The following is a 12,536-nucleotide window of genomic DNA, read 5'->3' on the forward strand; positions in this document are numbered from 1 at the left end:
AGAATCACTGAGGATGTTTAAAGCTTAGAACGACAGCCAATCGCTCAAGTCAATGGAAAAGATTGTAGCTCTGCTTACTATAAAGTGCATACGTGGGATAATTAGCATGAGCATGTTGGTGAGCCCTCAGGTGTCTGCCCACCTGTTTTACAGGAGTGGAAACTTATCTTTATTTCAGTGAACTAAAATTAATTGGATATTTTTCCAAACAAATGAGCTGTCATAAGACAGAAACCTCCGTTACTCCAGGGGAACTCGTTGGCTTTTTCCTGCCTCCTGCGTCAGAATAAAGCCTCCTAACAAGTTTGACAGTTTCATCACAATGCATTAACTTTTGAGTTTCTGCATTTCGTCTCGTCTTCCTTTGATTTTGGAGTTTTTCCTTGAATGAATTTGAAGAGTTTGAGGGTTTTCATCAAGGTGGCGTAACTTTCTGCTGCTTCACAGCCTGAACTCATTTCAGTTGAGGAGATGATGCATTACTGAATCGGACTCTGTTTTAAGGGTTCTTTACAACTTTTGCATTGAGGTAATGAACCTTTGGACTTTAGAATGACAATTTAACCCAACATGGAGACTGAGGAAAACCCTGGGCGAGCATAGATAGAGCTTACAAACTGGTCAGGATTTGAACCCTGGACATCTCCACTGTGAGAACGTCACACACCAACACTTCTGAGCACTTTAACATTTAGAATATGATGTGTTAAGCAGTGCAATTTAAAGCCTATTAACCAAAATTAGTTAATTTAGAAGGAAAATTTGATAAACCTGTCAGTGTTTGACTTTTAGCCAGTGGGTATTTACTTCTGACTTTTTTCTTCTTTTCTTTTCTGTTTTTTTTTTTTGTTGTTGTTGTTTCCACAGCTCTGGGAGAATGAAGAGGAGCTATTAACTTTCTCTTGACAACTTTTGGGAAAAAACACAAATAACAACCTGTCAGTGAGATATTCTGAAGTAGGCAAGCACCAGAAAACTCGAGGAAGAAAGTGGCTGCCACTGAATACATCTTGTGTCGACTTGCAGTGATTTTCGAATAGTTAACAGATTTGCATACATTGTTTGTCGTAGTTTCTCGGTTTTGTTTTCTCTTTCTGCAGGTTCAGAGACGGACTCTCTCTGCTCCATTTGTCTCCTCTTTTTCTTGTCGTTTCCATCTGTGTCTAATCCTTTTGAAAAAAAAGGCAGAAATCCAGGAAGATGTGTGTTTTAGCAGAATGTGGAAATCTGTTACACTTCTCCACACGCCACCATAACACCAGGAGAGCGCCACCTGCAGATAGCAACGTCTGAGACACATTTGAACTGTACTTAGTGCAACACCAGTGACACGTTTTATATTTGAAAGATTAGACAAAAAGTTGCGTTTCAGAGGAGCAGTAAAACAGGATTTAAGAAACTTTTGGCCAAAAATATACATTAACAAGGCAACATGGGAAGGACAGAACAATAAGCGCGAGTGTGCGTGCACATGTTTGTTTCTGAGTGCGTTACATGATGCACAGAGACGGTGAAAGACAGCAGGAGACGATACCAAGGACAGGAAATGACTCATCTGCCTTCCTTGGTTAAGTGCAGGGACATAATTCATTTCTTGTAAAGGCCTCCAGGTTTTTTAATCAAGAAGAAATCCCTTTTTGTGCTTATTTGTATTTATAGCAGGAAAGTCCTCTTCATATCAAGCCGTTGGCTTGCAGATAAATTAGTCATAACAGCAGAATTCAATCAACTCAATGAAGGTAAAGGTATTTTACGTCGTCATGGACTTATTTAAAAGAGGCTCTTAGATAATTGAAGAAAAATTTGTCTGGAATAAATCTATACCCCCGACTTTGAAAGGCTATTGCTCTCCCTGGTAATGGTTTCATTATGCAACTCGCTGCTTTTACAATCCAGTTGAAATTAGAGGCTGTGGTAAAGTTTGAATTAACCTACAATAAAATGTAGATGTCCCCTGTCCTCTCCTATTTCCTTTACTATTCCAATTTGTCGATGTAGAATAGACGGGCCAGCGTTCTTCATGGTAGCCACAGTCTTGGACATTTCGTCACATTTGTCCCAATTTGGTTGATAATGGAAGATCTGAGTGTTGAATTTATTATTTAAAGCCTCAGAGCATTCACATTTTGTCATGATCCGTGTTTATTTTAAGGTTTTTCTGTGTTCAGTTTCTGTCTTGCGAGTCTGTTTCTGCGTCGTCCCCGTTGATTGATCCCAGCTGTGTCTCGTTCCTGTGATTACCCTCCCAGTGTATTTAGTCCCACCTGTTGTCTGTGTTCCTTGTCAGATCCTCGTCGTTTGTTGTACGTCTTCCGCCAAGCTCTCCAGTCGCACTGTTTAAAGTCCTGGTCAGCCTTAGCTCCCGAATTCAGTCACCTAGTTGTCAGTTGCTACCGGTTATTAGCTGTGTGCCATTGTTCCTGCCATGCTGTCTGACTGGACTGTTTTGAACAATATTCATCATTAAATTCATCATCATCTTTACCTGGGTCGCCAGCGTTCATTCTCACCAACACCAACCACACCTTATTACACATTTACCAAAAAATATTCCATAAACTATCATATCTCGGACATTATTGATTCAAGGCAGGAAGGATCTATGCTTTAATACTTTTTTCTTCTTAATTCTGACCTCGTGTAAATGTTGAGACAAAAAGAACTGAGCCTTCTCTCACAACAAAAAGTAGTTGTGTAGTTTTTCACTGAAGGATAACCTCTCACCTGCTGAGCAGAGCAGCGGTTTATATCGGCAGCAGCAGGTGAAAGCAATGAGCTAATTAGCAGGTGAGGGAGGAGAAGCAGAACAGCTGCGAATCACGGCAAGAAACGGGAAACGTGGAAGTCCAGCTAATACAGCTGGAGTTTTTGTTTATCGTTTAGTTTATAAATCTGTAATGTACATTTAGCATCACCATTTACACGCCTTGCCAGTAGGAGGCAGTAATGCACACCAAAACTTTGCTTGCTAACCGTCAATAAAAAGAAGACGAGGCACTTTGTTTTTTATATATATTGTTAGCTGCGTTTCCATTGACCGCTTAATGGAAACACTGCAATTTTTAAAACAACAAACAAATTTTTTGATAGTATTTTTTGCTCATGAGGCGATTTTTCTGCCATATTGAAATTAATGTATTTCACAAAGTTGCAACAGAATCACTTTTCTCTCATCACAAGAGTGACGTGATCAACAACCAGATGTTGCTACTGGCGGAAAAGACGAAGCAAACGACAGGAAGTGGTAGGAGCATGGTGTGTTGTTTTTTTTAATGACTTATCGTGTGAACAAACTTATTAGTGTGTGATTTTAATTGCGTTTCTTATTTAATGGGAAAGGCATAATTGAGAAATTCTGTGTTTTTTGTTTGACATTAGGATAATATTGGTAATGTTTTGCACATATTTGTAATAGAATCTCATCTACTGAGGCAACCAAAGCTTTTAGATGCTGTTCTGGTCTGCTTTTATTGGAGTAGTTTGGGTAAACTGGTTTCTCCACGGATTGTTTTCTCCATTATTGCATATTGTTGTTTAGTGACAGCAACTGTGCTCAAGTCCCAAAATCTTAGAAATTGCTTTGTAGTCCTTTCCAGACTGATAGATGTTGGTGACTTTGTCGTTTCTTGTTGTGAGATCTGTTTTACAGTTTTCTGGAAGTTTGTTCCAGATTTGTGGTGCATAGAAGCTGAGTGCTGCTTCTCCTCGTTTGGTTCTGGGGATGCAGAGCAGACCAGAACCAGAAGAACTGTGGGTTCTAGACCAGGGGTGGGCAATCCTTGTCCTTAAGGGCCGGTGTCCTGCAGCTCTTGGATTCAAGTGTGTTGGTCCAGGGAGACATCCAACAGCTAGATCATCTCCTAAGTGTAGCCAGGTTTTCCAGAGTCCTGCTAACGACCTCATTATTATTTACCTCCTTGGTGCTGAGTATTTTAAGTGTGTCCTTCAGGTGGGCATCATACGCCTTCAGAGGGCACTTTGCTGTACAGACCCATCTGTTTTACAGACCCACGGCCTCCCTTCTCCATCCAGGACCTGCTGACGATGAAGTGAAAACATTACAAGTATAGCCAGGACAAAAAAAAAGACGGTTGAGAAAAGTGGTCGCATAACGATACTGTTCACCTTTAGGTGCTGCCAGACTGCTCCTCGCTCTCTGGGCTAGAGGGGAGGGCATCTGGCCTCGCGGCTTCTGTGGTTGTGCCCTCTGTCGGCACAAGATCCAACACAACCAGAGGCTGACGGCACAGAAGATGAAGAGATGAAAGGAAAACATTTAAGCCACCAGCCAGAAACAAAGACGGTTGAGAAAAGTGGTTGCATAACGATACTGTTCACCTTTAGGTGCTGCCAGACTGCTCCTCGCTCTCTGGGCTAGAGGGGAGGGCATCTGGCCTCGCGGCTTCTGTGGTTGTGCCCTCTGTCGGCACAAGATCCAACACAACCAGAGGCTGACGGCACAGAAGATGAAGAGATGAAAGGAAAACATTTAAGCCACCAGCCAGAAACAAAGACGGTTGAGAAAAGTGGTTGCATAACGATACTGTTCACCTTTGGGTGCTTGTTATGTGCTTGGGCACAATATGATTTATGTTTATTTATTTATGTTTATGGAGACGTTAGTGATCTTTTGTTAATACGATAGGGCTTGCGTAATGTTTTGTTTTGTATTATTTAGTTATGTAATTAGGGGCGCTGTTGGCCCGCCTATATATAGGTGGGCTGATGGCATCGTGGCGTCTCCGCCTTCCCTCTCGCTCGTTTGTTTGTCTTAGACCCCGGAACGATGCTGACCGGTCTGGCCGCCGCGGGCCACAGCCGTCTAGGGTAATTTTGTTAATCTTGTTCTTCTTTTGATTTTGGCCTGGTGTGACCGGTTGTCCTGTTTTCGATTCTTTTTTTTGAAGTAGATTCTTTTCCTTTTCTTAGTCCGGTATCCGCAGAGGCTTCGACGGCCCTGTATAGGGTTGGCCCTCTGCGGTACCGTTTTGTTTCTTTTTAACCGGCTCACCAGGTCCACCTTTTCGTTGCTACTTTTGGGTTTCTTTTATTTTTTTTGGACACGGGATTTGAGGGTTGTTTTTTTTTAACTCTTGTCTTCTCCACAGGAGACAAAAAGACCCAGGAGGAAGAAAAATTACAAATAAAATCCTGTTTAACCCTCATTTTCGTTTGTCTCGTGTCCCTGATATGTTGAGTCCCTGGGGGACGTAACAGTGCTGCCAGAGGCTGGCTCATCTGGGACCAAGGAGACCTCTGTGGCAGAGAAGGCCACAACCTCAGCCTGCAAGGCGGCCGCCTTCATGGAACTCTCCTCTTCCTCTCCCGGTGGATTCAGAATGAAAAAATCATCCTCTCTCAACTTCTGGAGAATGGCATATCTGCCCGCGGGATTTGGGCACCATTTGACCAGCTGGCGGTAGTCCCATCTCCGGCCCTTCTCTGTCCACCTTCTCGTGGATGCCTTTGCCTCCAAGATTGTTCTCTTTCTGTCACAATCTGGCATGCCCTTCATGCATTCTCTCTGAAGGTGTGTAGAAATATAACGCTGTGGCAGCATGCATAAAGGGCAGTACACCGTTTGCCTGTTGGCTCTGGTGGAAGGCACAGGAGAGGAAAGATGAAGGAAACAACCAATCAACAAATTAATGAATCAATAAGTTGGGGATAAAGCAAATGGAAAGGGCTTTGAACCCATCATGCTTGGTGTGCATGAATTAAAAGGTGTCTACATATTATTCAGCATTTATACTTTGACACATCAGGGGAGAAAATAAGAGAACAAAAGCAGCTGGGAGCGCTCTTGTGGGTCCTGCTTGACATTGTTACCAAAGACAAAACGCATCATCCTGAAAAAGTCAACACTTTATTGCAACTCTGAGCCAGCGAGCGACATCAGAGGCCAGAAGCGGACAGTACTTACTTTTCTTATGTTTTCGGCATTGCGCTTGAGCTGTGTATTATCTGATGATTTTAACATACGAGGGAGGAGAGTGCAGGGTGGGTGGAGGAGAACAACAACAAAAAGGGAATTAAATGAAGTCATGATCAAAAATCAAGATACTCTTGACCTGTATCTGGCGGATCGCCAACGTCGACCCAAGCTGGAGACGGTTGAGGAGAGAACGCTGTGAATAGCGACCAGAGTGCGCTTGGAAACCCGGGAGGTGGGCGGGGGGGTCTCCTTAAAATACCCCATAAACTCCATGATGTTGACAAAGTAGAGTTTGATAGTGGTGACTGCCTTGCCGCCCCTCCGCAGGTGTTCCGGCCATCTGCTCCAGAGGAAAAAAACGGTAAGAGTTGAACGAGAGGACACCAAAAAACATTCGCAAGCGTACGTCGGAGAGGGCATGGGGCTTGCTCTCTTCCTCCTCCTCTGGGTGGTAGGTGGAGGCACGCGGGACCTCAATGAATGGACCCGCCGAAACGGAGGAGACCCCACGTTTGAGGGGCCCGGTTGTTCGGCGGTGGAGGGGCCGGGTTGTTCGGCGGTGGAGGGGCTGGGTTGTTCTTCCTCCTCCGGTGTGGGTGCAGCGGCGGCTTCTGGGTCCTCCTGCCCATCGGTGGAGGGCTCGGGGAGTGCCGGAGGGCTGGCCTGTCCCTACTGCACGTCTGAGGACGTCTCCGGCACGGACGACGGGGTCGGCTCCGTCGAGTGGGTGCTGTAGGAGCACAGCGTGACCTCCGTCGTCTCCGATGCGCAGGAGGACGCGGGTTGGTCGCTCCCGAGGGAACCGACGGTTCCCTCTGAGGAGTCAGAGGGATGCTGAAGTGCCATGCTCTGTAAGGTGACAAGAAGGTTTCAAACGTGAGGAAATTGGAGGAAGCAGTATTCGCGCACCGTTTGGGAGAAGCTGTGAAAGCTGCAGAATGGCATGCTAGGAGGGCCTGCCATTTTGCAGCTTTCTCAGCTGCTGCCAAATGGCTTCGAGGCAGGTAAGTAACCCAGGTAAGTCTAGGAGAGATGAAAACACCCACCTTCTTTTTCAGTTCTCGGGACCCGCGGAAGGAGTCCTCTTCCTCCTCCTCCTCCCCCCCTGACGCTCCTGATCATCAGACTCGACGGACGCTGCAGCCGCCGCCGCCACCACCACCACCACCACCACCACCGCTCCCTGAAATGTAAAAAAGAACATCGATTTGGTTGTGCGACATGGAAGGCGCCATTCGGCAGCAGCCGAGAAAGCTCCCGGATGGCTTCGAGGAGGGAGGCAGGCAGGTAAGTGAGGCAGGCAAGTCGTGAAAACCCACCTTTTGTGAAGATTTCCCCGCCCAGCTCTTCCTGGGGTCCGTGAGGCCGTCAAAAACCTTCCTTATTGCAGCGAGCTGGCTGCACGACCTGTCGACGGCGTAATACTTTTCCGCCGTCGACACGTCGTGGCACATGACGGAACTCACCACCATGCGCTGCTCTGTCGGGAGGTGATCCCTCGCCTTCTGAAAATAAGGTAAGTTAACAACAACAACATTTCCGTTATTAAACGCAAAACGTTAGATGAATGATCGCTTACGTAGGTAGCGATGGACGTCCGTATGTCCGTCACAGTCGGGGTGCCGGGCAAGCCCAAGTGGGCCCATGTTTTCTGCATGGGCAACAGGAGATTTTTGACTCTCCTGTTGCCCTCCGAAAACATAAGCAAGTCCGTGATGGGCTGGAGTCCGGCACGGACGGCGATCCACCTCTCCACCCACCCGAACTCCTCCGGGGTCAGAAAGACCTGGGCCAAGCCAAAGGCTCGGTTGGTCTTATGGTCCTTTACCTTCTGGGAGAGAGAGGGAGAGAGAGAGAGGGGGTTGGGATCATCACTCGCTGCTGCTGCGGACATCCCACAGCAGCGAGTGATGATCCCAGATGGCAGCATGAACACTTCATCCTTCGACCTACGTTAATGAGGAAGCCCTCGTCAAGCTCCTCGTCCCTCGCACTCCTGGCCTCGGCGACCTCCTGAACCGTCATGTTCTGAAGTACGCCCGTCCTGTGTCCGTAGACGCAGGAGATGTAGAGGGAGAGGAGCGAGTAGAACCTCCTCACGTAGTCCCAGCTGACACCCGTCTCTAAGTGGTCTGAAAAAAAAATTCAAGGAAACAAACCCATTAAAATGCCTCGACACAGGAACGAGACACACACACACACACACACACGAGGTGACAAAAGTCCATCTCACTCACCGAGGACGCGGAGGATCTCCTCCTTGCACCTGGCCCGGCAAGCGCGGAGGTGACGCCTGGGGACCAGGTGCCGGAGCTTTGACCTCTTCACCAGGATCTGCCGGACGGCCACCCGTCGTCCGAGGCCGGACAACGCTGAGCACAGGGCCCTGTGCACGGCCACCAGGGTGCGCTTCGACACCCGGGAGGTGGGCGGAGGGGTCTCTCTGAAAAAGCGGAGGAACTCCAACACGTTGACATGATAATGCTTGATCATTGTGACCGCCTTGCCGCACCTCCGCAGGTGTTCCGACCATCTGCTCCGGAGGAAAAAAAACGGAAAGAGTTAAACGAGAGGACACCAAAAAACATTCGCCGGCGTACGTCGGAGAGGGCCTCACTCATAGATCCTCCGCACGTTGTTTAATAGCGACCAAGTCGAGGACCACCTCCCGCCGTTTGCCAGGAAGGTGACAAACTGGTGGATCCTTGCAAGCTTGGAGGTCTGGTTCTCTTTTTGCTTCCTCCCATATCTGGAGCCCTTGAGGTGGTCCCAAAAGGACTCCATGTACCGGACTGCATACATAAAAGAAATTTGAGGAGAAGGTAAGTGAGGAGAGATTCGGGCAAGCACGGACGGACGCGACTCACCACGGACGGACGGACGCGACTCACCGACTGCCGGCGGGAGGAAGCGGAATCGAGCCAGGGCTCCACCAGTTCGGCGGCTGCCGCCTGCTTCCTGGTTGGGCGGGAGGTCCTCCTGGTCCTCCTCCTCGGAGGTCTCCGGCTGGGTGGCGGCTGGAGGGATGCCCGCAGACTGAAGCTGCTGAAGGGTTAGGGTTAGCCTAACCCTAACCCTAACCCTGAGTAGTATTTTTCTGCCGTCGACACGTCGTGGCACATGACCGAGCTGATGACCATACGCTCGTCGGGAGGGAGGTGATCCCTCGCCTTCTGAAAAAAAGTTAAGTTATCAACATTTCCTCGTTACGTACCGTTATTAAACGCAAAACGTTAGATGATCACTTACGTAGGTGGCGATGGAGGTTCTTATATCCGTCACTATCGGGGCGCCGGGCAAGCCCAAGTTGGCCCATGCCTTCTGCATGGGCAACAGGAGATTTTTGACTCTCCTGTTGCCCTCTGAAAACATAAGCAAGTCCGTGATGGGCTGGAGTCCGGCACGGACGGCGATCCACCTCTCCACCCACCCGAACTCCTCCGGGGTCAGAAAGACCTGGGCCGAGCCAAAGGCTCGGTTGGTCTTATGGTCCTTTACCTTCTGGGAGAGAGAGGGAGAGAGAGAGAGGGGGTTGGGATCATCACTCGCTGCTGCTGCGGACATCCCACAGCAGCGAGTGATGATCCCAGATGGCAGCATGAACACTTCATCCTTTGACCTACATTGATGAGGAAGCCCTCGTCTTGCTCCTCGTCCCTCGAACTCCTGGCCTCGGCGACCTCCTGAACGGTCATATTCTGGAGGACGCCGGTCCTGTGTCCGTAGACACAGGAGATGTAGAGGGAGAGGAGCGCGTAGAACTTCCTCATCAGTTCTCAGGTGGAGTCCTTCTCCAGGTTGTCTGAAAAGAGGAGGAAAAAAATTCAAGGAAACCCATTCAAAGGCCTGGACACAGGAACGAGACACACACACACACACTCGAGGTGACAAAAGTCTATCTCACCGAGGACGCAAAGGATCTCCTCCCTGCACCTGGCCCGGCAAGTGCGGAGGTGATGCTTCGGGACCAGGTGCCTGAGCTTTGCCCTCTTGACCTGTATCTGGCGGATTGCCACCCGTCGACCCAGGCTGGAGACGGTTGAGGACAGGGCGCTGTGAACGGCGACCAGGGTGCGCTTGGAAACCCGGGAGGTGGGCGGGGGGGTCTCCTTAAAATACCCCATAAACTCCATGATGTTGACAAAGTAGAGTTTGATAGTGGTGACTGCCTTGCCGCCCCTCCGCAGGTGTTCCGGCCATCTGCTCCGGAGGAAAAAAACGGTAAGAGTTAAACGAGATGACACCAAAAAACATTCGCCAGCGTACGTTGGAGAGGGCCTTACTCATAGATCCTGCGCACGTTTTCCAGTGCCGTCCACGTCGAGGACCACCTCCCGCCATTGGCCAGGAAGCTGAGGAACTGGGGTATCCTGGCCAGCTTGGAGCGCTGGTTCTCCTGCTCCTTCCTCCCGTGGCTGGAGCCCTTCAAGTGGTCCCAGTAGGACTCCATGTACTGGACTGCATAAAAGACATTTGAGAAGGTAAGGTAAGATTTGGGCAAGCACAGACGGATGGACGGGACTCACCGACTGCCGGCGGGAGGAAGCGGAATGGAGCCAGGACTCCACCAGCTCTGCTGCTCCTGGCCTACTCGTTGGGCGGGAGGTCCCACTCGTCCTCGTCGTCCTCCTGCTCCTCCGAAGAGGTCTCTGGGTGGGTGGCGGTTGGGGGGATGCCAGGCAGTCCCGCAGACTGATGCTGCTGCAGCTGCCGAAGACGAGAGAAAAAAAAATGAATTGACTCATTGAAAATGCATTTTTAGGTGCTGCCATTTGCGAGCTGCAGGATGTCCGGCAGGCAGGACGCCTGCCATTTGCGAGCAGCAGGCCCTCCTTCGGGATGTCCGCCATCCCGAAGGAGGTCTGCCTAGCTAGCTGGCTGGCTGGCCAGTCAGCTAGATAGCTGGCTGGCCAGCCAGCTAGCCAGGCCTGGACACAGGAACGAGGGTTTCCACCGCGCTAGCTAGCTAGCTGGCTAGCTGGCTGGCGCTAGCCACCGTGTTTTTATGAAAAACTACATAAAAACACGCATTCTAACTCTCTTTTAGGCAAAAGCAACACTGAAAAGGTGGGTTTTAAGTTGAGATTTAAAGGCACTCAGTGTTTCAGCTGTTTTACATTTTTCTGGAAGTTTATTCCAAATTTGTGGTACATAGAAGCTGAGTGCTGCTTCTCCTCGTTTGGTTCTGGTTCTGGAGATGCAGAGCAGACAAGATCCAGAAGACCTGAGAGGTCTAGACCAGTGTATCTCAACCCTGGTCCTCAGCGCCCCCCCTGCTCTGCATGTTTTAGATGTGCCTCTACTCCAGAACAGCTGATTCAAATTATTGCATGACCATCAAGTGCTGCAGAAGGCTGTTAATCACCCAGAGATACAATCAGGGGTGAAAGCAAGGGGGTAAGGCAGGGTACTGCGTACCCCTAAAAGATTTAGTGGGGGTACCCAGTACCTGCAAGAGAGTGGAGCGGTTGTGTGCTGTAAAAAATCAGTGGGTTCACTGTGAGCCGTGAGTGCACCCACTAATCAGCCGTGATTGATTAGGTTTTCAAGAACAATCTTAAACAGGACTTAATGAGTTAACTTTTTTCCCCATTTCATATTGTTTCTGAACTGTTCGTGCTTTGCTAGAGCAGCGGTGGAATTCGTCGATCGCGGAAGGTTTTGAGTCGATCTCGGCATTGGGTGACAAACTGAACGCCGCAAGGACGCTGAGACCAGCACGTCCTCCTCTGACTCCTGATCAAAATGTTCGTAACTTTATTAAAGAACAACAATAAAAAAAATCAACAAAACATGTTCAAATTAATGACCCAAAAACAATAATAATCTCAGTGATTATTGTTTCAACAAGGTGTTACGCAATTTTGTGCGTTTCGGTTCCATTATCAAAATAACCAGCAGAGCAGGAGTTTAAATTTAACTAATCAACCACCGCTGTGTTCAGGGAGGCTTACTAAAGATCGCAAAAATAAATATCAAGGCTGCAAACCTAATATCGTAACGGACTGAATGTTATATTTTTAACGTAATCTCTGGTCGGCTTGTGGAGCGCAGGCGGTTGCCATGACAATGAGTGTGCTTAAATGACAGAGAGACGGAGAATAAAAGGGTGCGAGTGGTTTAGAGTTGATCACCTGTTCAGGTTGTTTTACCTTTGTCTTGGTGCATCACAGCCGCTGTAGTTTCTGAACATTCAATAAATGACAAACTTGGACTAATTACCTCGTTCTGTGTGAGTTTACGTTATTTACAACAAACATCAAACATGGTAAATATGTTTCATTAAGTATTTAACAAACAAATGGCTTCTACCGAAATAATTGTGTGAAATTAAATGAATTGTCTAATATAAAAATAGTTTGGTGCTGTCAGGCTCAGAGTCTGAGGCTTTTCCTTTATCAAACAATTTTTATTTGCCTCTTATTTAGTGGAAATATTGATGTTGATGAGATTTTCTCCAAAATAACCTTTTTCAACCTTTAGCTCCACTGTTGAAAATGAGGCTCTAACATTCACAAATGACAGTGAAATAAAATCCAGTCCAACATCTTGTTTGAGGTGATTCCTCTGGAACCTGTTGGAGGAAAAATATCCCAACTTC

At 48.1% G+C, this 12,536-nt stretch overlaps 1 protein-coding gene across 5 annotated transcripts; it reads right to left on the reverse strand.

Moving 5' to 3' along the window:
* Positions 1–3,242: 3,242 nt before the first annotated feature.
* LOC103482096 (uncharacterized) lies at positions 3,243–9,696 on the reverse strand. 5 transcript variants are annotated; one of them, XM_081600573.1, is made up of 12 exons: positions 9,559–9,696; positions 9,185–9,436; positions 8,827–9,108; positions 8,553–8,727; positions 8,173–8,468; positions 7,889–8,067; positions 7,515–7,766; positions 6,982–7,437; positions 6,342–6,784; positions 6,072–6,275; positions 4,126–5,594; positions 3,243–4,035 (listed from the first exon to the last, which is right to left on the reverse strand). In XM_081600573.1, exons 2-8 carry the CDS (start codon positions 9,249–9,251, stop codon positions 7,057–7,059), a joined length of 1,632 nt encoding a protein of 543 aa, XP_081456699.1. In that variant the 5' UTR covers positions 9,252–9,436; positions 9,559–9,696; the 3' UTR covers positions 3,243–4,035; positions 4,126–5,594; positions 6,072–6,275; positions 6,342–6,784; positions 6,982–7,056. The 5 variants fall into 5 exon arrangements, with proteins under 5 accessions (XP_081456699.1, XP_081456697.1, XP_081456700.1 ...); XM_081600571.1 differs by having other exon boundaries at positions 4,126–4,238; positions 4,339–6,275; XM_081600574.1 differs by having other exon boundaries at positions 4,126–6,275; positions 8,827–9,105.
* Positions 9,697–12,536: the final 2,840 nt, after the last annotated feature.

This window comes from Poecilia reticulata, chromosome 19 (assembly GCF_904066995.2).
Source record: "Poecilia reticulata chromosome 19, P_reticulata-male-v2, whole genome shotgun sequence".
Taxonomy (NCBI): domain Eukaryota; kingdom Metazoa; phylum Chordata; class Actinopteri; order Cyprinodontiformes; family Poeciliidae; genus Poecilia; species Poecilia reticulata.